General features: G+C 42.1%; 1 protein-coding gene across 5 annotated transcripts in view; it reads right to left on the bottom strand.

Moving 5' to 3' along the window:
- The window catches only part of LOC106940666 (nck-associated protein 5-like), a 138,620-nt gene that overhangs the window by 35,332 nt on the left and 78,751 nt on the right, over nucleotides 1-24,537 (bottom strand). For 4 of the 5 annotated variants that reach the window (XM_015023498.1, XM_015023469.1, XM_015023476.1 and 1 more), the window contains 2 exons: nucleotides 22,660-22,723; nucleotides 11,439-11,572 (listed from right to left, as the gene is read on the bottom strand). In XM_015023498.1, coding sequence (XP_014878984.1) covers nucleotides 11,439-11,572; nucleotides 22,660-22,723 — 198 coding nt within the window. Of the gene's footprint in view, nucleotides 1-2,806; nucleotides 3,139-11,438; nucleotides 11,573-22,659; nucleotides 22,724-24,537 lie in introns of those variants that run through there. The other variant, XM_015023491.1, reaches the window with a different exon arrangement.

Below are 24,537 nucleotides of genomic sequence, written 5' to 3'. Positions count from 1 at the left end.
GTGCAAGTCCACCGCATATGTGGCTGCTGATGGCTTCAAATTAAGGCCAATCACAGCGGCAAACGCGAAGCGAGTAACCTTGAGCTTCAAGGCCTGATCGGCTCAAAAACAATCTGCTGCTAACGCCGCGGGCTGCATGCAAAACAGACGCGTGGTTCCGCCGCCGTTCGCCTGTCAAGAGCCACAGCATCAGATCATCTCCGCTTGATAAAGCTGGACACATTTGAAAGGGACAACGGGATCACTCTGGGGGCAGAAGGAACGTCCTTACCGGAAGAAAGGGATCTTAATTTCTCTGTTTTTAGGTGTTTCTTAATTATTCAACAACACAAGGCTCATGATTTATGAAACAAAGTGACATTTGGCACAGACAATCTGGCTGTTTTAAGTGGATTAAAGTTAAACGTAGCGCCTCAGAAAGGGGATCAAGAGGTTACATTTTAAAATGAGATAGATTTTATTAGGACTTCTCTATTAAACCTGGTAAATATCAAAGAAAACCCGAAAATGTTATCAATAATGTTAGGTTATACATATTGAGTTAATGTTTTTCAGATAGAGAATAGACATCCAAACGTATTAAAAATTAACCTTGCTGCTGAAAACCAAATAATAAAAACCACATTGTGATTAATATATACATAATAAACAGAAATAGTAATGATTGTTAACCACTTCCTTTGTTCAACCAGTGAACAATATGCGATTTATGTAACCGTTTATGAAACTTTTATCAATACTTAGCAGACATTTCAAAATTAGACATTTAAAAAGTTTGGCCAAATTTTGTTCAGCTTGAAAAACAATACAAAAAATGATTATATGTGACTTTACAAATCAGCAGATTTATCATGCGTCTTTAAATGATTAAATTTGAAATTGCTGCTCTGATACGAGTATTTTATGATTTTGATTCAACACAGAAGCCTTTCCACCCCATCACAAACATACTAAATAGATGTAAATGTTTAGTTTAACAGTGGTGGATGCTGGACGCAAGTTAGCGGGTGAAACGGTTGAAGGCAGGCAGGATGTAGCTGTATGCCCACCATCTGTCCAGTCTGAGCGATAAAGCCGGCTGTAATCAGGCCTCTAGCTGCTGACCGCACCGCCAAAGAGCTTTAAACACTGGCCTTAATCAGAACAACCTATAGCGGGAGGAAGACCTGGACATTCAGAGCCTTTAAGGCCTGAGACTCTGACCCCAGGTCAAGGATTTGAGGACAGGCCTGATCAGTATTGCAGGTAGGAATCACAGACAAACCGAGGGCGTACAGGAAGGTGATCACCCACAGATAAATCTGCAGCTTGATCCTTCTGCTGCCATCCAACTTTTAATTCCCTTTCTCTGTGTCTATATTGTGAAAACAGTCCAACCTGTTGCAACTGGTTCTTCCTCACAGCTCATTTTCTACAGCGCTTAATATTTCTGATAATCTGATCTGCTGAAATTAAGGTAGAACTTGGTGACAGGGGTAATGTGAGATACGTATATGATTAATGTGTAAAACAGGGCCGCGCCAATGAAACCGAGATGAGAGGAAATATCATTAAGCCAGCCAACAGATGGAGTCAGAGTGAGTCTAATGCTGCCGAGTAAAAACACCTCCATCTGAATGTGGAATTAAGTGGGTGAATGTGTGTGGCTCGCGCATGCCCGACTACCTGCAGACAAACTTCCTCAGCGACCTTCAAGTCACTAAGTGGCGGGGCGGGAAGAAACTTCCACATGCTGAATGGGAGGAAATGGTCTGGTGTTTTCGTTCCAGCACACCTGAAAGAGCTCCCGTTTTTGGAAAGATCCGCTTCATTTTTCACGCTAACTCTAAAGCTCCCTCCGAACTGATGTGCGAGATCTCAGCAGACCGGTTTGTGTCCATTTGAAGGCCGGGGGAAAGCATTTAGGGGCACTCTGAAAGCGCAGATGTGATAGTGATGGACTGGAGAAACTGAAAAAAAAACTCACTTTGTATTCTGCTCACCATCGTCATAGAAAAGAAATCCTTTTCATAGTTTAAATAAATGTCTTAGGGAATCAATTTGCTAATATGCTAACTCGATGAGAACGTCAGAAAAATAAAGTTCTTGGGTGACATTCGGAAATATTCGGAAATACCCAATGCGATGCAAATCCAAGTGAATTTGCATAAATACGCCCTTAAATGTGATATAAATTCATTATAAAACACACAAAAAAAAACCCCATCAATTCCAGTTCCCAAAGCGGTAAATCTCATTAAGGCCATAACTGGACGAGCTCCCGGTAAAACATCCCTGAAGATAAACTCTGTAATTTGTCATTACTGTAAATCCAGCTCCGTTTAACCCTATTTACATGGACGACATGGTGTGCTAAATGCTTATGATGGATGGGAAATAACTCTCAGATGACACAAGCATCACTTAATGTTAAAACAGTCTTTCTCAGAGTGGAAGGATGATTTATCACAAACCGAGCCAAGGAAATATTGAGTGCATCACTGAGGGAAGAAGAGGGCAAAGTAAAGGACGAAGGAGAGCGTGTGTTGAGGTGAAAGCCAATTCTCACTCTTTTGACCTCTGAGCCACTCCGGCTGAATTCCAAACATTCGTCAGCAGTTCAGGAAATGCAATTAAGGGCCCGATCAATCGTCAGCCGCAGGTCTACGATGATCTTCAAAGAAACTCCTCATCTCGTATGCAGGTGAACGCAAATGTGAAACACACCCGGGCACGTAGAGTTGCTCAGGAAATTGCAACAGGTCTTGGGTAAACTCTTTATCTCAAAGAGTTCTGGGTGTATCCAGAGAAGTTGAAAAATTCTTACCCCATTTTGACTTTCTCTCCATGTTTACCTCCTCCATTCCTCTTGAAGAAAGCCAGGAGAACAGCGCAAACATCCCTGAGCTCCATGCGCACGGCCGGGCAGCCAGCTCTCACACTGACCTAGTCCCTGCTGTTGAAATGTGGGTCTCCTGGTGAACAAATAGGCCAGTGTGGTCATCATATAAGCCTGAGTGCTTTCCGCTCAATCGACAGCACAGCCAGGTTGCCGAGTCCGATCTTCTGCTCTCATTTTCTCCTCGCTGCGTTTTGGCATGTCATTATCCAGCGCCGTGCCGAGCAGGAACGGCGTTCTGGCAGGCAGAAACTTTCCCACATGGGCCACGCTAAGCCCTCTCTGAAGGAGAGAGGCCCCCTGCCAGGAGGCGAGCCAGCCTCTAGAGTCCTGATGGGAAAGCCTTGCATTGGCGAAGGACGACTCGGGATGAGGAGATCCACCCTTGTTTTGTCAGCTGGAGTGTGTGCGTGCACAGGCGTGTGTGCCGGTGATTAAAGAGACTTTGGCTTTGAGGAAATCCACACTTTCTGTGCAAGGAAAGCATCAACAGATTGCCGGTCTCTGTGGGCTTGTCTTTGCAAACGTGCAATGTTTAGAGGCAGGGTGTCTTTTCTCTGAGCAAACACAAAGTGAAGTTTTCAAATTCTGATTCTATTGAGGCAAAACCACCAACCAAAGCAACCTGGTGATTAAGCAGTTGCTCCACAAACCCGATAGCTTGTAATGTCATACTTTACAAGAACTGCCATCAAGCATTTGCGGCAACTGGCAGTGAGCCGTTTGCATCAATCACTTCTCAATTGTTTTTGAGATTTTTTAGCCTACTTCATGTTGTCACACATGTTCTGTTTAATTGATCTCCTGTTTCCACAAGTCTGACAGTCGTCAGCTTTGGTAGGGCTAATGGCATTTCACCGAGAAATCCAAAAAATGTGGTTAAATTACCATATACTTCTTTGCATAGAGTTGGTTTGGAAGCACCCACGCTATCTTTTTGTATCTCCATCAAGTTAGTTTTATGTAAATATTGAGTTGAGCTTTACAGCATGCTCCCATCATTGCTTGGCAACCCCTGCACTGCATCTTATTCTGGAGTCATTCATGAATTTTTCATGTAGGACCAAGAACGCGGTTGTTTCTTGAATTTTTGCCCACAAATTCCTGAAGGAAACCTGAATTTGCTTCACTTCCCTGGCTCTGTCAGAGGCTCAGGTTCCACAAAACCTTCTAATCAGATTTGACAGGTGAACAATTGCAATCTGCTAAGCAGGGGAAGCAATAGGGAGAACAATCCCCCAGTTGTGCAGCCAAAACGAGGCCAGCCCAGGAACCGCGGGGACCTCGCGTGACTGCTTCAGTGACTGCAGCAATCTTCTTACCCCAACTCAACAAACTGTCCGTTTCAGCACAGAAATATTCCATTCTCCTATCCTGACTCCCTTCCAACAAATCGCTTATGTACGCCCACCGGCTGATTGCCTAGCTTAACCCAATGCTAAGCCACTCTTATCCTCTTAGAGCTGTTTTTTGCAGCAAAACATGTTGGAGACCCTTGCTCAGACGTGACCTAAATCAATGAGAGCAACGAACGCAGCGGGGGCTGGACCGGAGGCGTTCGGTGAAAGGTTTGCTTCATTCCAGAGCTGTAAAAGTCAGGCACATCAGTCATGAGTGTTACTGCCGAATACCATTACAAAAGGTCCGTGACCTTGTGACCGCTGACCCCCGCTGGAGACCTCTAACCTTCACAACAAGTCACACATGCAGATCAGGAGGTAGCAGCATTTAGCATGCTCTGACAGCCATATATCTTAACAATACCAAGCAGAAAGTATTCAAATAAACATAATTAAATCACCTTTTTTATGTCACATTCCTCTCAAAATAACTATGGACAGACTTCAGCATTTAGGGAGACCTATAGTAATCAGAGTTCAACGTCTGGCTAAAGGAAGCCATTAGAGAGACAAGGAAGTGTTTTGGTCCTCAGAAGCATCCCGTAAAGTTTTCCATCAGTGACTAACAGCCATGTGCATCCCACATGGGAGAAAGATATACAGCCTTCCCAGTGAGGAACCTCAGTCATGGTGACAGCAGGCGCCCAACACTCGGTTTTCAAAGCAGGGTCAAGACAGGGAGCAGAGGTGGTGATTATGGTTGGACCCAAGCATGAGGTATTAAGATAGTGTACTGGTAGCTTTGATGTGATACATTTTCTTTTCTATATTTGGGTCTTGGCATTAACACCAACAGTCAATCTGCAACATCTCAACCAAATAATTGGTTGTGAATTGCAGAAGGAACTTGATAAAACTGAGTATGACTGTGTCTGATCAAATCACCTAAAGGCCCATGAAGGCTGCAGCTTTCTAACAAGGTCTAGGGCCCCAGTTTCCCCTCTTGATAGCACCACTTTAGCCTGACTACCATGCTAGCAGTTTGTTAGCCTAGTCCTACTTTCTTAGCTAAAGTTATGCTATTGAAAATATAATAGAAATATGACTATCAAGGAAATAGAGGCTGGCCTAATAGACAAAACAAATTATTATGAAGAACCCTAAGCCCCCTTGTTTAATCATGGTATCACCACATTAGCTTGACTGTTAAGTTAGCCATTTTTAACCTCTTTTCTTGGAACATTAATAATTTCGACTTTACAAGATTTCTAGATCAATTTTTAAACTTTTTTTAATATAATTTGATCTCTATTTTTTGATTCCGCCTTGTGATAGATCATCAACATTATATAGACCTAAATATTTTCTTTTTTAGGTAAAAACTACATTTAGATAAAGACTTTTGCTCTAATACTAATTTAAAAATTCAATAGAAACTAAAGCATTCATATCAAACACAACCAGTCTGCAAATTTCTTAAAAATGGATGAATATATGAGTATAAACTAATGGGAAGAACGGTAAATGCAAAATTCAGGCAAAAATATAATAATTATTGATTGGAAAACATAAATCTAGCATACAGTTTCATACGCTTCATAACGAAGGATAGCTCTTTCAATGTTTCTTTGGTAAATTCCATCATGAGACAAAAATAGAGACAAAAAGAAACTTGGGAAATCTTGAGAGACCATACGGTGGAAATTTTCTGGACTCCATTCATTGCTAAAGTGACCTTTGAATTACTAAATACAGACTCTCAGTATTTGTATTTTCTGTAGCTTTCAAACAACGCCAGTGGAGCATTACTCTGCTGATACGGTAGAGCTCAGTAAGAGCTGCTCTATATGTTCCAACCTAAGCATCTGTTAGGAAAAGCAAATCTATGATGACCATTAGGTCAGTAACATGTTTTTTCCGCTTCAGGCAACAATCTGTGAGCACCAGTTCGTTATATAAGCTTGATGAAACAGGCAAGTTACCCCGATATGCGGCTGGATGCCCTACTTCCACAGAAGCTTGTAATCTGACCTCTGATAGCAGCCTTGCAGACATCACATCCAGTGTGCTTAATCCAAGACGGAAGTTGGAGCGCTAGGAGTGTTAGTGTCACAACTAAATGTCAGAAAGGGTTCAACACAGAAACCTAGTGAATGATTGCTGTCAAAGCAAAACTTAGGGATTGATGTTAAAGCACTTTCAAGTTTGATAAGATGTAATTCCCGGCTCAAAACCAAGGTGAAAACTGGGCTAAAATGGCCCAACACGAGGTTTTCCCAAAATAGCCCAGACACCTATGATCTATTTAGCAGCTCTGCTTCGATGAGGAAGTGACTTCAAAAGACCGACCTCCCTGTTTCCTGTTAATGACCCCAGATGTGCCGTCTAGAACAGGGGCCTGATTTATACAAGCTAAATCCTCGCAGCTGCCAAGGCGATTTCCAACACACCAAATTAAAACTCTTTGACAGGCTTTGATTGGATGGTTGGGTGATTGGACTCCAGCAGCATTCATCAGCAAAAAGCTCACTGTTTGAAAGCGCTGCAGTCCGACCAGATGATGAAGAGAGAAGCACATGAATGCGTACAGTACACGCCTCCCGAACTACACTCCGCGGACCGTGGAGGGATCAACCTGAGCATGACCGTCCAAACAACACGTCCAGACTTGAAAAGCAATTCCTGTCTGTTTACATCATCTATGCCTGCGTTCTACACACACCGAGTATTGCACAGAAGGAAAACTGGGGGCATAAATCTGCAGGCAGCCGTCATCATCTGCTCCTGTTGTTAGTCTGCCCGTAAGTCTCCCATATCCTGTCGAGAAGAGGGCCCTTCAAGACGATAATCATTCAACGTCAAGCTGAGCGGTTCGCCAGTAAAGGCCACAGTTTTGACAATGTACAAGCATGTGTTGTGGCTGTCAATGTCTCTAACCTGAGGCAACGCTCTTGAATCAAAGAGGGATTCAAAGATCCCTCTTTGAATAGATCAAAGAGGGATCTATTCACTCTTCACTTTGCTTACCTTAAGGTCCAAAGGACAGTTTTAGGGTCATTAGAAGGGACTTCGTTCTACCGAGAAAACTGCAATTATGGATTTGTCCGTTGTCATTGTCTTAAAGTTGCTTATCTCATCATTAGGCCAGAAACAGGATACCTAGCGGCCCCATCCTGTTTTAGCATTCCAGAAGATGCTAAACACCAAAAAATGTTTTATTCAAATCTCTTTAAGCCATTTAATGTTCTCATCTGCTAAATGTTGTGCTCTTGTCTCCAAATTTTGCGTAGTTTTTATTTCTTTAGAGACATTTAATGCCCAAAAGAAAGTATCAAACTTTTATCTCTAGGAGTATTTTAGAATATACCTTATTCCTACTACAGGTAGCAAAAGCTTAAAAATAGAGTTTCTACCAGGATAAGTATGGAAGATACAGCAAATGCATCAAGAAAGACCAAAACAATTAGTTCTCTTGACTGTCAAAGTTTTCATTACCTCAAAGCTGCCTCTCTCATCCTCAGGCCAGAACCAGGACCTCCATAGGCCCGCTAGTGCTTGAATTCTCATTGGTCATCCTTTAAGTGAGTCCAGGAAGATGAATTAAGGCAATTAACCGTCATAGCAAGAAAGGACATCCAAATGCACTCGACTGATTTATTTCTTTTAAATTCTCTTAAATTCATCTAATGTCATTATCCGCTGAAGGATGTAGTTCTGTCCCCATATTTCAGTCTCCCCTGCCCTGTTCTGGCTTTTGAATGTCTGGGTTGTGGGGCGTTTAGGGTGGGCCCGAGCTGGGTGCGGAGTCTGCCTCTAATCCATTGGAGTTTAACAACAGCATGGACTTGCAAGCAGTGGGGAAAGCCTAAGGGGGATTGACCAAAGTCAGGAGGGGCTGGACATGTGACCCACAACAGGATAAGAGCCCAACTGGTTGGGGGAGGGCATGTAAGGATTTGATGTCGTGAGTGTACACCTATGTCTAAGACAAAGTGGTTAGAGTGAAAATGATTTGGTCTGAACTGTGCCAGAGGAAAGGTATTTTCAGCTGTGGGAATTCTTAACATATTCTCTTAAACTTGACTTTTTGTTAAAGGAATTCAGTTATTTGGTGGAATAAAGATTAAAGTACGGAAACAAAAAAATACTCACCTATACCAAAAATGCTTAAGTTTGGCATTTGAGATCTTTTCAAGATTGCGTAGGAACTCTGGAACAATTTGAAGGCCTTTCACCATCAACCATCTGGCCTAATTCCTCATCATTCAAAGCACTACCACCAATTAATTAGCAATACGCAAATCAATTGTTGCCCGGAGGTCAAACAGATCCCGCTCTTCTTAAGAGATTGGATGTCTGTCTGACGTGATTTGAGGGGATGTTTTAAAGACACATTGACGGAATGACGTTTCCATTCCCTCTAATGCACTGCAAATAACACACCCCGAATTGATCAGAACATATATTACGTCGGAGGGATGTAATTAAGTGTTGTTTGACTTATATTGGTATGGAGAGTGCTGTGCAGACGTCTTGAGTCATCCCTCCTTCTTCTGTGTTTTCTGACAAAAGACTTTCTTGTAATCGTTTAATGTAATAATAGCTGTGGCAAAACCAGGAATTATGCAAGAAGTTAACAAGAGCTGCAAAGGTGTATAGCTTCTTATAGCAAGAAAACATTGTGAAATGAGTTGCATGTTAAATTCCCAGTATGTCACCACCAAACAGTAGCAGACTGAGCTGTTTGGCATTGGAAGAGAAGATTTGATTTTTTATGAGTCCAACCCACATACCCAAGTCTGCGGCCAGGGGCTTTCGGCAAATAAGAGCCAAAGCAGACGACATATTTATATCTTCTTTAACGGGAAATGTTTGGTACAACACAAAATAGTTTTTCATTTGATGTGCTCTTCTGCTTTTGTTCCGTTTTAATGCCACAGAATGTACGGCCAAGAACATCCTGCAGCCTTCAACTCAAAAGCAGACTCAGGAATTAAACTCATCTACAAACATGAAGAGTTTCCAAAGGACGTTCTTAGTTTTGTTGCTAGGAATTGACAACAAACATTTTGCGGGTCCACAAAACAGGGAATAGTTTATGATTAACGCTTTAGGGTTAGTGCAACTAGCTTTTTAGTTGGCAGTGCTCACCACTTGTTGGTGATATATCAATAAAATTAACTGAATAGCTTCTTGATCGTAGACTGTATGTTGTTTTTATGACTTTGTATTTTTGTGTTTTTATAATGTAAAGCACTTTGAACTGCCTTGTTACTGAAATGTGCAATACAAATAAACGATTGGTTGGTTGGTTGACTGATTGATTCCACCCTAGAAGACGACCGGTGCCAACACATCACTAAAGACCTAAAAACAATGGAAAATTGTGGTCATGCGTGTCTTGAAGGATTGAAGCTGGGCCATCAGACCAGAAAGTGGCAGGGGCAAAGGTTCGTGGTGATGGAGCCAACCAAAGAAACTTCTATGGTGTCAATACGCAATGCCATAGAGTCCACCTCTCCACTTTCACTCAGTACTCTGTCAGGTAAATACTCAGCGCTGCTTAAGCGAAGAATATCCAGACAGAGTGTTCTGTCTGGACACTTCATGGCTAAGTTCCATTATAGATATCTCTATAAGCTCCCCCCCTTCGCTCTGATCGCAGGTTTTAAGGACATATAATGAAATATCTGGTCTGTAAAACGGCCGAGCCGCACAAGGTCCAATGAGAAATATCTTCCTGGGTGACCGTAGCTAGATTTATCTGTCTCATTGAGGATCTGAGGAAGACCCTAGCAGGGAGATGGTTCCCTAACTCTTATCTGCTAATTCGACCTCTCACTTTTAGAGTTGAGGGATTCTGTTTTTATTGCATTTTCTTGGCAGGAAACCACAGAAAGTCCACGTGGTCAGACAGGGAGTCTCCTCTGATAGAAATCAACTAGGCCAAAGTGGAGGTTTCAGACAGGTGCAGCGAGCTGTGTTAGAAACACAAAAACAAGTTGAGACGGCAGCTCAGTGATGATTTATACACCTGAGAATGAATTGCCGGAGCGGCTGGGAGCAGCTCATAAAAGGATCACACTGTGTACGGGCCCGCTCCCCGGAGAATCAACTGGAAACGCCAGCCAGCAACGAGGCTGCGGAGCAACGAGCCCAACGCAGAACCATCAAACACGTGACGCGTCTTTTCTAATGGCTCCTAAATATTTCATCCATCTCCCGGCAGAGAACGCCGGGACCATTAAAATTTACTGGATTTTTCCAGCCGACTTAATGAGAAGATAAGCAGTCAATGTAAAATCCTGCGTAAGTACAGCGGTGCGTGCCTATCTCCTAATTATGGCATCTGACTCTTGATTCGCCGTCACCTTCCAGCAGCGCCTCAGCGGAGGACGGCCACAGAGTGGAGGTCAGGAGGAGGGTTGGAGCTCTGCCTGGCTTTAAAGGGGCCAAGCAAAACCGACCAATTTTTCAGGCTCTGGTAGGAATATTACAGCAGAAGGAAAAGTGGAATTGAAGGACTATTCATGGGTAATATCTTAGATAGAAAACTGAATGTTTTCTCCATTTCTGAGGAAAAACAATGTTTTAAAGCTGCTAGGACGAGATAAAACACACCAAACCATATTATTGCCACTACCGTGCTTTCATTTATTCCAGAACAATCTAATCATTAATCAGACTCAGATCCACTTATATGCTGGTAATTCATTTGCTCTAAAACTCCATTTAATAAAAAGTTCCTTTGAGGTGTCAGACACCCAAATCATGACACTACAACCACCGTGCTTTGACTTGGAAACAAGGCTTTGACTTGCATAAATGGAAACGTTTAAGGCAGAGAAAACTTTTGTCCAGTCAGCAGGAAAAAGTGATGCTTCATTCAGTCTTCTTCAGCGCACTAAAAAACTATGGGGTTTTGAATCAGATCCATATTTTTCGTTTTTAGGTCATATTTATGCAGAAACATGGAGAAAGAGTAAATAATAAGCTTGTGAGTTCAGTTAAGAGGCAGAAAATGGTCAAATTGAAAGAAATGAAAGGAAAATCCAAAAACACATAACTGTTTTGAAAATTAGCTTTTAGAGTGCTGTTATCCTTTGGAGTCTAAATGAAACAAACCGTCGCTGAGAGGCTAGCTGATAAACTTTGATTATTTCTAGTTGAGAGTCAGAAGGAGTGGAGAGGAAGCATTGAAGGTCCCCGTCGGATCGTACCTGGAGAACTGCTGCTGCAGCGAGACCATCTGCGCCCGGCCCAACTCCGACTCCTCAGTCACTTCCCGCAGGCGCTTCTCGCTCTCTAGTCGCAGGCGGCGCTCTTCCTCAAGCTCGTGGATCAGCTTTTCTCGCTGTGCACAGACAGGATGGTGATCAAATGGTAAATGGATTGAACTTATATAGCACTTTTCCAATCATTTTGACCACTCAAAGAGCTTATTTATACATTGATGTGCAGATCGGTAGGCAGTTTGGGGACGAGTGTCTTGCTCAGGGGCACATCAACATGTGCCAGGAGGAAGATGGAATCGAATCTACAACCTTCTGATCACAAGATGACTACTCTACCCACAGAGCCACAGTTGCCTCTGTCAAGTAGGACAATTTTGTTTACAGAGACTTCATAATCCATTTAATTTGTTGCTTTGTTTATTTATTTTGGATATTTCAAATGTCTTCCAGTTCCAGTGTTAAATTTACAGTATATTGATCTTTCAGAATGCATTATTATTATAATACAGGAAAATTACCATTTATCACAATAACTTCAGAGACAATTTATCACTTAGGAAAAAAAAAAAGTGTCAAGACAGGCCTAACAACGAATCCTGTTTATGAAGAAATACAAACCCGGCTACTGATGGAATGTAAAATAAGCAAACAGATTGAGTAAAAGTGCTAAATTAAAGCCAGTAAAAGTCCAGTTTTGAGTTTTTTAATTTCATTTCCACCCCATTTATGAGTTTATCCACAGGATCTGAGAAGAAAAACCCTCTGGCGACCAATCCTGGACTCTTTCCCGCGATCTTGGTGGAGGTAATTCTAGCTGACGGAGCAAATGAGAGAGAAATGTTTTTCAGGCTCTCTGGCCTTGTCTGTTGCAAGCTGGCTGCCTGTTTCATAGCTGGACATTTATTGACTATCTGGAGAAGTCCTGCCAGGAATATCATCTTAAATAAATCCTCGTAAAGTCACTAAACCAGTCAAAAGCCCAGAGAGTTTAGCTGGAGCTGCTTAGAGGGCGACCATAATCCTGACGAATAGAGAGCCTGCTCTCTGGTTATAGCAAAATCACCTATAGGAACAGAATTATGAGGACACCTAGTGGCAGAAATAAGCACAGCAGCTGAACAATGAGAGTCGGTTTTTAACTGTTCAGCTGCTATGAAACAAATACTCAAGGATTGCTGTGAGTTGTAGATGGTGCTAACCGGCCAATCGGGAGCCGTCTTTCATTCTGTGTGTTTTTGTCAGAAGCAGCAGCTGTCAGCAGTCAGGGAGAGGATATTAAACCCGCGTCACCTTTAAAAGCTTTCCTGCTTCTCGCTCTGCTCATAAATTCATGGCTACAACGAGCGGCTGAGTTTTTACACAACAGTGGGTTTCCTCCTGTTGGGGGGGCCTAATGGGGAATGAAGGGGGTGGGGGAGAGGTAATGGCCGCCATAAATTCAGCCAAACCGAAGCATAAAGTCTTCCCTCCCCCTGCCAGCAGCAGAAACCAGTGACTCTCCTCTTTTTGTTTCAACCCAGAAACTTGCTTTATTTGTGTTGGTAATAAAGTGCAAACATGTTCTGGTATGGAAAATGGGTTTAATAGGAGGTAAAAATGCTAAGCATGCTTTCATTAGACGAGGTATTGTTCTGCACAGAAGCTTCATTTTCGAGCACCAGAGGCAGAAACCGCCGTCCTGTCGCTCGCCAACAACATCACGATTAACAGTCAGCATCTGCAGTAAAACCCTGCCGCTGCCTTTTGTGGTAAATATGGATGACTTCAGCTACTTTACAAGGCCAAAACTCATTAAGTCAAACATTACTGTATCTTTATGAAGCCAGTTTTTCTTGTTGAACTGGTTTGTTGCTGCTGCTGTTGCTAATTGAAAGCACATTCTGTGAGAAGCAGAGTGGCCACGAGGAGAGAATCAGCTAAAATCAAGCCTGGAAACTCCCCGTGGGAACATTTATTTACTTAATCCAACCACTGAGGAAGATAATCCTCTTTTTAGCTGGCTGACATCAAGACGGCCAGGTGTAGTGCCAGGTTTGCCCTGCAGAGGGCAATGCAGTCCTGTGATAAAACCTCACTTTGTCCCTTTAAACAATTCTGTACACTTGGTAGGAAAAGCAAATGGAACAGAGGCAGAGAGAGAGAGTAATCTTTAAAATGGACTGGAATGCTGAGCCATATATCTGAAACAAGCTGGGATTTCAGGATTAAACGTGACCTCTGTCACCGTGGAGACCAGCTTCATTTTCTGCCTGACACAGAAACGTATCCATGCAGGCAGGGCCAGATGAAGCATGATGCAAGACCTTAGGGTTTGGAGCCGCTTCTGGTGTGCTAGCCAACATCAGCTTCTTTTATTACATAAAAATTCAACCGGAGTGACAGTTGAGAACACAACCTCTCACTCAACCAACCAAAGACTCTCAAAAATTTTCCCCTGGAACCACCGAGATGAGATCAGAAACTAGCAGCTGCTGACAGCACCAGTGTCCAAAGGGAAGAACAAGTTTTGAAGGAGTCAGTGTGGGTCTGGTTGGTTTCTTTGCACTACAGAGGCTTTCATGTTCAATGGGGCTGAGGTTGAGGTTTAGCGTAAACCTGACATTAGCCTGATTTATCTACTCCAAAATGAGTTTCAGTGTGTGGTCCGGATTGTGATAGAGTAGTAAAACCCAACCGATGACCTAAACTGTCCCCTCCTGAGGAAGGAAACTGAAGATGTTTTGGAAGCATCCACAAATCAATCCTCTCTCCTACTGGAAGATGCTAGGCCACCATAGTCATAATCCACAGTTATGCTAGCTTAATGTCAATATGCACTGAGAAGTTGGAAGTTAGCAGGAACCATCTGCTCCAAAAAGACAGTTTGAAATTTGCTAAATATGTTCCAGGAAAAGCTTTAACAGCCAGACAAGAGAACGGTTGAGCTAATTAGCCTCAACGACTTTCCAATCTATATATATCTATATATATATATATATAGATTGGAAACTGCCTTTTTGAGTCAGGTCACAATAATTGGGGGCTCATCCGGGATTTGAACCCAGGACCTCTGTTTCCCTCTCAGTGGTTCTCAGTGGTACAGTTGCTTTGCTAAAGAGGTCAAAATCCTGAAGACAAGGTGCTATTTTCAACTAACCCAACTTTTACACGTTTCGGTTTTTTAGCAAGCAGGACAATCATCCCAAACACATGTCCAGAGACCCATCAGTCTAAATGAACTACTTCTTCTGAAAAGAAAAATACTGATCCAAACTTTTGTTTTTTTTCCAGAGTTTATCTCCATGAATCTGTGGAGCTTTTGTGAGATCAGACGGGTAGAAAGAAGTCTCGTCTAAATTGCTCCAGGAGTGAACCTTGCCTTAATTCAGTCAACATTAGACAGTAATGACTTTCAACCAAGCTGAATCACTAAAAGACTCAAAGCCCCATGATACCCCTGCACGATCCACCAAGGACTTTAAATTAATTAAAGCCTCGTCTGCTTGTCCCTGCCATGCCGTGTCCTGTAAAAGGCCAGCTTTATCACATTAAGTGGATGTACATGTAGCGCTCAGCCTTGACTCTGTCTCTGCTGGCAGAGGACGTCCATCTGTAACTGTACATGGGTTTGGGACGCAGTTTGTAGGGGGGGCTCAATAATCTCTTCATTACACTGAAACCTCCCCCCTTTCTCCTTCTGCCGGAGCTCTTTGCCTAATCAAAGGGCCGGGAGCGGATCAGGGGCTCGCCACTAAAGCAAACATCAGGGACACAACGCAGCGTGCAGGTCCCTCATTCATAAATAAAACATAAATACAACACTCACTCTGTGTCTGTGTGTGCACGTGTGTGCGTGTGTGTGTGTGTGTGTGTGTGTGTGATAGGGCTACATTCAGAAACTGTAACATAAGGAGAAGTTGTCCTTGGCTGAAACTAGCTAATGTAGCTTGTTTGCAATGCTAAACATGCAATCAAGATATCCAAGGTTTCTTAACCACTTCGCTGACATTTCTAAAGAGAAAGTTTGAGCCACTGTTGAAGTATTAATATAAGAGTTCACTGTGAGATAGAAATATTACTAGAATTGTCAGGATTTAACCATAGAACCTGAAAAAACACAAGCTGAACAAAACAGATTTTTCAGATAGATGTTTTAAATAAAATATTTTGTTATCTCTGCCAGTTAGGATTCTGGTGAACCACAAAAAGGTTCACTAGAATCTTTGAGAGAGAAACAGGCCCAGAAAATCACAGGTCTTGTACAGTACTCAACAGTGACCATGAGGAGCTTTTCTACATATCACTGTCTTCCTAAAATAATGGCCTGTCATGTTTTGCCAAAAGTAATTTTTATTTGCCTAAATTATCTTCTGGCAAAAAAAATGACTTACACCATTATTTTAGGAAGGTGTTGATATTCAATTTTGCTTTGTGCCAGTTTCACATGGGTTGCTTTTCAACCCTATTTCTACCCACAGGACAAAAACAATTGTCAACAAAATAGTAGTTTAGCAACATACAAAACAGAACCAGTTATTATGGGATCTGTTGTACAAAATATTTGCCTACTTCTCAAATGATGGTGCATTTTGAGTTTCTGTACTAATTTCTTATGTTTTAGTGTTTGGCAGCTTTGAGCTTCCATAATAAAACAAACAATTTCACTCTGAAATATAATAAAAAGCATAAAAGTTGATTTCTCTTGAAAAGAAACTGGGCATACCATAAAAAAATTATGGATGTTTAAAATGTAGTATTTTAATTGAATGCAATCAATATAAAGTATTTCCTGGCAAAATAATTTTTTTTAATTTTTATTTTCTACTTTGTGTTTTGCAGCTCAGGGCTTCCATACCACGCTGCACGAAGGGATTTGAAGCTCAGTTTCACACTCTCCAATCACATTTAATTTGAAATACAATAAAAAGCGTAAAAGTGACTTTCTATTCAAATGGATTTGAGTCTAAACAGTGTTTTATTCAGTAAAAAGTCGGCGCATTGTGTCCCACAGGACTCCATCAATTCAATTATCATGGAGAGCGTCTACATTAGAGGGTAGCACCTCTCCCTCAGAGAGCCTCCGGCGCTGTAGAAAATAATACCAATAATACACGCACCAGGAATATGCTAAGCCATATGAGTGGCTCATCTATCATCCCCCCACATCCACACAGCCTTTCATAGGGAAAACCAATAGACAGAGGTGGAAAGGCCCGGTGTTGAGGTGTGATTTGGGCCCGGCTGTCAGCGTTTGTCACCACGGTGAATACACCAAGCGCTGGGAGCCGGGGGACCCCATCTCGGCTCCGGCCCCTGCCTGGTCTGATAAGGCCAATCTGCAGAGACAACACCTGAGACCCCAAACCTCCACGCTGTCACCCGTTCTAACAAACAGCTGTCAGAGCCCAGCCCAGAGCGCCGGACGAGGCCCGAGCCTTCCTCCGCGTCTTTCAGACCCTCAAAACGCTTCTTTATCTGCTGGAAGCACAAAAGATTTCCGCTCTTAAGCTGCGTCTTAAACACTCATAAATCACTGTCAGATAGATAACATATCATACCTTGGGTCTGCCAGCTCATTAAAGTGACATAAATCAGTAGCTCTTCTTGTGTGGTCATCAACTGGGACGAGGAGAACATCATTTAATCACTTATCCAGAGGATTTCTCATTAAACTGACCCATAGAAGAACAACAGTTCTGATGTCCGTCTCCAGTAACAAAGTTCAGCTGTCCTAATTTTATTTTCTCCAGGATTTCTCAAGTTCTTTAAGGTTTTAATGTGGCCCTGCGCTATCAGAACAATATTTGTTCAAAACTATTCATTCTGTCATCTTACAACCACAAAGTCTAACGTATTTGGGAAGAAGTAGATCAACGCAAAGAAAACTAAGTGTAACATGCATTTGTGGTCCGCCCATTTTACTCCGATAAAGAGTAAAATTTTACTCTGGAGCCAAATTGTCTGTAATTTGGTCTTATTAAGTTAACGGTCTGGCTTCAATCCAAAACCTAAAGTATGCTGGAAAAGTAGACCTATCCAATTGAATCCAGTAGAACTTGGGCTATTTTCCACAGAAGAATATCAGTGGCTGTTTGTGACAAACCATAAAGGACTTGGCTTGTAAAATGGTTCTAAAAGCACAGACCAGTGGTGTCCAGACTTTTTGCCACTGGCGCCAGAACTGGCAAAATTAAACTATTTGTGAGCAACAAAATTCATTATATTAAGAATGTAAAAATGAGTTTATTTGTAAAAAAAAAGAAAAAAAAATAATAATAATAAAAAAAGGGATTTGTAAAGAACAAGAAAAAAAACTGTATCCTCAGTCAGAAGCTTCTTCAAATTCGCTGTAATACAGACTGCTACAGGAGATCCTTCCTGCCTACAGCCATTAGCCTCTACTACAACTCTTTGAAGAACCTTGAATAATATCAGTAAGAACAACATTTAATTTCCCTTTGGGATCAAAAAGGTATTTTGGAATTGAAATAAAAAAATTGAAAACTGTCAATTTCCTTCCACTTTCCAGTTATGCACTACTTTGTGCTGATGTATCATAAAATAAGAGGCAGTGAGATAAAAACAGTGCCTCTAGTCGTCCTGCATGCTTTCCCTCATCAAACGCTGCAATCAGCCCCCAATCATTTACTCAACTAACAGGCTCTGTCAGAGCGAGCGGCCGCACCAAACCCAGAGGAAAAATGAAGCCAAATGTTTCCCCAAAGTTGGCTCGTTTATTTTCACATGTTGTTTAGACAGGCGTTTCCAGCAGGGCGTAATCTTAAATGCCCGGCCCTCTCCCTCCGACCCCCTTCCCCAGACTCGCTGCGTGCCTTTACGAGACTCAGGAAACCCCTACATCCTGCCCCTGATGGACTGGGGTCGCACTTTGGAGTGGCATCAAAAGGCGAGCAGGAGACAGGGAGGTGCCCGGCCCCGCGCCACGCCTGGAGGATTCCAGAGGAAACCTGCAGCGTGGCGAAGCCGTCAATACAGGGCCTGACTGGAAAACTGACAGAGAGGGATTGTTTCAGGAAGAAATCTTCTGTTTTCCCACATCATGAACAATATGTCTTGTGTGGCCGGATTTGTGGGGAGCCTAAACAAACTATTTGAAATATTTAAGGGATTTCTACAATGTTGGTTCCTGTATCACTTTACCATGAGCTTATGGACCCTGGGCATAAAGCTGTGCTTTAAACTCAATACTGACTTATCTATGCTAAGCACTCTGAGTATGAAGTATGAAATGTTCTCAAGTTGGTCTGTTGACAAAGTTGGCTAACAAGCACTTCCTGTTGGTCTAGCCAAAGACATCTGTTTACGTTAGCCCAAAGGTTAAAATGGCAGAAAGAAGATATTAATGATTTATTAGCACAGACAATACTGTTAGCCACTAGCTAACTGTTAGCCACTAATATCTGTAATGTTAGCATCTGTTCTATTAACACTCAAACTGTAAATTAGTACATTAACTTCTTAGCTTTCTAACAAGCTAGGAAGCTAATGGGTTTGAAAAATACGTCAACTGGTCACAACTGAGCTGGACTGCTAAGCTAAGTGAAAATATAGCTATTAGCAATCCAAGCTAATGCCAAATCTTTTCCATTTTATTTATACAAACAATAAATAAATGTTCTCCCTAACAATTGATGTATAGCAGTCGTCCTCCAGGATTTCACAATTGTTTTTGTGATATGTTTTGTGATTATTACTTGTGCGATATCAGCGGTGTAATAGAAGTAAGAAATACTGCCACCTGTGGGTAGGAGTTAGCATTCACTTCAACCCAATGTTTTTGACTATATTTGAGGACAATATGCAAGGAATTGAAAATTATGAATGAGTGAAAAAATGTGGGAATCTGTTCATTTTGTACTAATGTAGTCAAGAAAAACTGAGACTGAGTGTCTGTCTTAAAATTTGTCTCTGCTCCTAGTCTTTCTTTTCAAACCTGGGAAGTCCATATTGGACATTCAGGTTGAGGTTGGTTTGGAACTCCCCTAATTTCAAATACTGACGGTCTTTCTGTTTGTTCAACTTGGAACTTGGAAATGTTTGTCCTGAGAGTAAAATGGAAATGCGTAACATCTTAAAATTAAAAAAACAATAAGCTGTAGTAGTTTCTCGACCAGATTCCCTGGTGAAACCTTTGAAATATTTTTAATATTTCATCTTGCTCTCGTGCAGTGGTTCCCAAACTTTTCCTCCTGGGCCCCCCCAGCGGTTTCCAAACATTTTCTGCGCTCATGATGCGCTTAAAGGCGGCTCGAAAAAACATGTTACGACACGTTAACAACGTTAACTGCTGATAAAAGTGACAGAGGACACAGATATGGGAAATGTAGCCCCTACTGTATCAAATTGACATCCATAACAGAAAGTTGGACATTCTAAGGTAAAAACCCAGCGCATACAGCGTTCATGTTTTGTTTTTTTGTTTTTTTTTAATCCCGCGCCCTACCCTGCAATGGCACGGCGCACCCCTAGGGGGCATGCCCCACAGTTTGGGAACCTCTGCTCTAGTGAAACCAACACTGTTGAACATTTAGAACTGTATCTATTGTATTAATGCTAGCTTAAACGGTTCAACTGAGCTATACGTCCTGTAGAATAAACATCAGGAGATCCAGTAGAAGCACACATTCACTTGGTAAATCTGTCATTTACACCGCTAAGCTTCAGGCCTACTGCACTGAGCTGTGAAGACATCTCTGTGACAGGTTTTCAGCTCAAACGGAGGAGAACTGCTCAGTCTGATCACACAGGGTTTAATGGACATGAATAGATGGGGGCTGGGGCAGAAGTTGGGCACAGAGTGGGGGTCTTCCTCTGGTTAGCAGCTCCCACTTCACACCAGCAGCACTTCGGCAATTATCTCCTCCAGGCAGCGCTGAAACTCTGAAACCTCCCAGGAATGGCAGAGAGACAGCGAAGGGGAATCCAACGGGGATAATCCTAATTTCAAATGGAGCTTAGCGATATTCCCCTCCATCCTCGCCCCCTTCTGTCTGGCACAGATAACTCAACCTGAGCGGACGTCCATTCAGAGGAGTGTTTCCTCGGGATCAGAGGGCACCGACACTCACAGGTGTCACCCTTAGTTTCAGCAAATTAGAACAAGACAGGAATAAAACCTCAGAATGTCTCATCATAACAATATCTGGAAGCATCAATCCAGAATGTAAACACGGTGTAGTGCTGGAGAGCAAAAAACTGCTGGCTGATGATAACTGCCATTGGTTTTAGCTGTTAAAATTTCAACATAAATCTTAAAAGTATTTATGATATATAAAAGAAAAAGCGACACCGTTCTTTGCTGCAATTAGCAGCAAAGAATGGTATCGCTTTTTCTTTATCTACAAGTAGATAAAGTCAATAAAAAGTTACGAAAAAAGTGGCGAGAGAGAGCGAAGTAGTTCAGTTATGCTAGCTTGACTATGAAAACCTCAATATATAGATGTGCTGTGGAATTTGGTGTGTTTCAATTCAGTTACAAAATAAAAACAAGGTGACCAAGTCAGACAAATCATCAGTAGAGCAGACTTTTAAATTAGCTAATCAACCACAACTGTGTTCAGACCATCACTTAATGATAATCGCAAAATAAACATCACGCCTAAAATATTAACACTGAAATGGAGTGAATATTCTGTTCTTTATGTGGGAAATGTCAGCCTGTTTTTTGGTGTTTTGCTATGGCAACAGGTCTGTGTATAGCGTAGCTGAAACAGAGAGCGAGAAAAAAGAAGAATATGAGTCGTTCAGAGTTATTCTTTAGTGTTTTTCTGCGTTATTTTTCCCTTTGCTGTGGCACACTGCACTGAATTAATAACAACTACATCTCCAGGTTTCATTTAGTTAACGGTTCTTAAAGAATAGTCTTTTTGCCCCCCAGCGTTGTGTGGATGCTCAAAATTCCCGAATGTAAACAATAACATGTAGCATATGGATGATTTGTGCCGGGGATACAGTGTGAGGTTATTTGTGCAGCTCCCAACTCTGAGCATTAACGGTAGAAACGATCTCCCCAGCGGCCGAAACCTCTCCGCTGCTGACCTCGTCCACAGCGGGACGAGGCGGGAAGAGAAAACCAGCAGATTCAGCTCCAGGCATCAGGGAGAATTCCAACACCAAGCCTGAACATCCTGAGAGTTCATCATCCCTCCCTGGTGTGTGTGTGCGTGCGTGCGTGCGTGCGTGCGTGTGTGTGTGTATATGTGTGCTGGTCCTGCAGGCCTGTTGCCATAAAGAGAACGAGAGGCGTCACCGGGGTGAAGCCAAACAGCTGAGCCTGCGGTGGGAGCATCAGCTGAGCGCAGCTCCATCACATGGTGCGACTTTCTGACCTGCCTCAGAGAAAAACTGGCTGCTCAGACCAGGAGGAAAAGGAAGAGGAAGATGAGCTCCTACAGCTCCATCTGCTCAACTCCAACTGATCATGACTTAAACCCTGATGAACCTCTAACAGCCAACAAGCATTTTGATCAGATATTCGGACAATAACACCAATAATATGACTGAAACTGAATGTTAGTTTTGATCTGTATGAAGCAGATATAGTGAGTCCTCCATCTGTTTACATTCACTCAACATGAGAATGAATGGTTTTAATGTTCGTGTTTGAACCAATAAAAGAGCTTCTGGTGTGTTTCTTCTGGATATTATAAAGTCTTCTTGACTGATTTATATTTTTAAATTGTTCAGTTTTCCTCAAACTATCAGTAAGGTTTAAGATGGAGATAAGATAAACTATTCCAATGTTCGCCTCATTTTTCAGCTGTTTTCTTCTCATCTACTTTGTGCAATTCATCAGTCATTCTGGTAGTGAAACAGTCCCACAGCACGATGCTGCTGTCAGCACAAACGCCTCAAAGAAACGTGGTAGTTGTGGTCAAACCGCTCAGATTTGAAACTGGTCCGTTCACCAAAACTGGTGGAATAATTACAGCAGGCTGGGATTGGCCTACGCAAAGTCTGAACATTGGTTTTATGGAAAATGTGATAAATACAATTAATAGAAAGGTTATTGCCATAAAACCAATCGGAAGTTTCTGATGTGTCGCTGAGGTGAAACTTGTTGTTAAACTCATATATATATATTGGAGCAAACATAATTTTAACTATGTGTGATTTAGAAAAGATCCACAGCAAATGTTGACAATTACTCCGTGGTTTAAATACCCAAAGCGTTTATGTCAGTGTGAATGAGGAGGAAGTACTTTACCATTGTTCCTTCACTCTTGCTCCGTGCCACTTCCCTCTGCAGGCGAGCCACGGCCAGCTTTTCCCTAAACAAAAACAAGAGAACCGGATCATTTCTGCAACACACAGCTGCTTACACACACATCTACTAATCTATGTCTCCTCAAAAGTCGCACAAATCAAATCATGTTGCTCAGTTCGTCTTGATTTGCCACATTGCTTTTCACGTTCCTTCCACCAAACAGCTGAAACAGCAGCATCCTGGGGATAAACCCGCCCACACACACACACACACACATGCACACGGATACACACACACATAAACACACATAACAGAGACGAATCGGTCCCACTCGCTACACAGAACAGAGCTTCCAGTTCTGTCCAGACAGAAATAGCCCAAGAGGAAACAAAAAGCAGGGCATCCTCCACCAGACTTTACACACAAATACACACACTGCTACGCGTGAAGCAGGCGGGACAAAGACGTCGGCTGTGTTCACACTCAATCCTTTTCTCACGTGAGGGCATTCCAGACTTTAATGGGATAAATCTTGGCAAACTAGCGGGGATAATAAAGAACCATGTTTTAAAGTCGGCCCTCTAGAAAAGTCAGGGATCACCGGAGAGAAGCGGCGCTCCGAGATCAGCTCGTCATTCTGCTGACAAGAAAACGAAGAGGGTATGGATCTGAAGAGAACCAATTCCCTGTTTCATTCCTTAAAGGACGTCCTTTATGACAAAAAAAGCATCAGAGCAAAGAGGAAACGTTTGGACCTCATCTGGTTTGCACCTGAAAGCGTTGAGTCACAAAGCAAGGCGTAGAAAAGACGCCTCCATGTTTTCACTCAGCTTTGGTTATGAGAAGAGAGTTGAGTCAGCATATTTTAACAACTTACAAATGATATTAATATGAGGTAAAAGAAAAAGTGTGTTTTTATTTTAGGGTGAATTTAAAACATATGGGATTTGATTCTATTGGATCTGAATTGTCTTCTATCTGAATTTGGACAAGATGTTTTTTCAATGTATATATTTCTGAGCTAAGTAAGAAGACCGGCTCTCGGATCATAAGTGACCATGAAAATGTATATAGTTTTGAAACCCAAGCATAAAGTCATTTGAAAATGGGATTAAATCTCATCCGGAACAGACAAATTTGGCACGACTCTTAGAAAACATCAAACATGTTTATTTAAAACAGTTTTTGTAAATGTAGACTCAAGTAGCATTCATGTTCTTGGTAATACGGAGGACGCAAACGTCAAATAGTTAAAATCAGCAAAACCTCCAAAATCCCTTATAACTGTTTCAAAGACCAAATATACTGTTATATACTTTAGTACGCATGGTGGAAACAATTTTAGTTCCATCACTGAAGCATAACTTTTCCATTTCTCTGCCTTTGGGGGTTCAGCCAATCAGCACCAAGGAAAATAAACGGCCTTCCTAGATTGGCTGCTTTGCAAATAGCTTGTCAAGTAGGATGTATGTGTTTCAGCTTCCCAAGCTGCATTTCCTTAGGAATATTTTAGATATGCTGCAGGAAAAAAAGCAGCCAGTACAGAGGTTTACTTTAATAATTAAGAGTCACATTCCGCAGAAAAATCCACACATACTGAACTCACTGTACCAAACGAACAATCCGTCCAGCAGACAGACACAAGTAATCACACTCACCTGCACATTTTTCACATTTTTTTAACCAGACCAGACACCCAGAAACCATCACCAACACCCCAGCCCCAAATAGCTCATGACTAACGTCTTGGCCTCCTTTAATAACAAGACATCATTGTTTAGGAGCAGCCTACCTGTCGGGAACCCCCCCCCCCCCCAACCCCCAGACGTTTGGTTGATGGATGAGTCAACTGTCTGGACAGGAAAAACGTGCAGCAGA

Source organism: Poecilia latipinna, unplaced genomic scaffold (genome assembly GCF_001443285.1).
Source record: "Poecilia latipinna isolate Pla-1442-1.1 unplaced genomic scaffold, P_latipinna-1.0 Scaffold88, whole genome shotgun sequence".
Taxonomy (NCBI): domain Eukaryota; kingdom Metazoa; phylum Chordata; class Actinopteri; order Cyprinodontiformes; family Poeciliidae; genus Poecilia; species Poecilia latipinna.
Note: the sequence above shows the minus strand (reverse complement) of the source record. Positions and strands in the feature narration are given on the sequence as shown.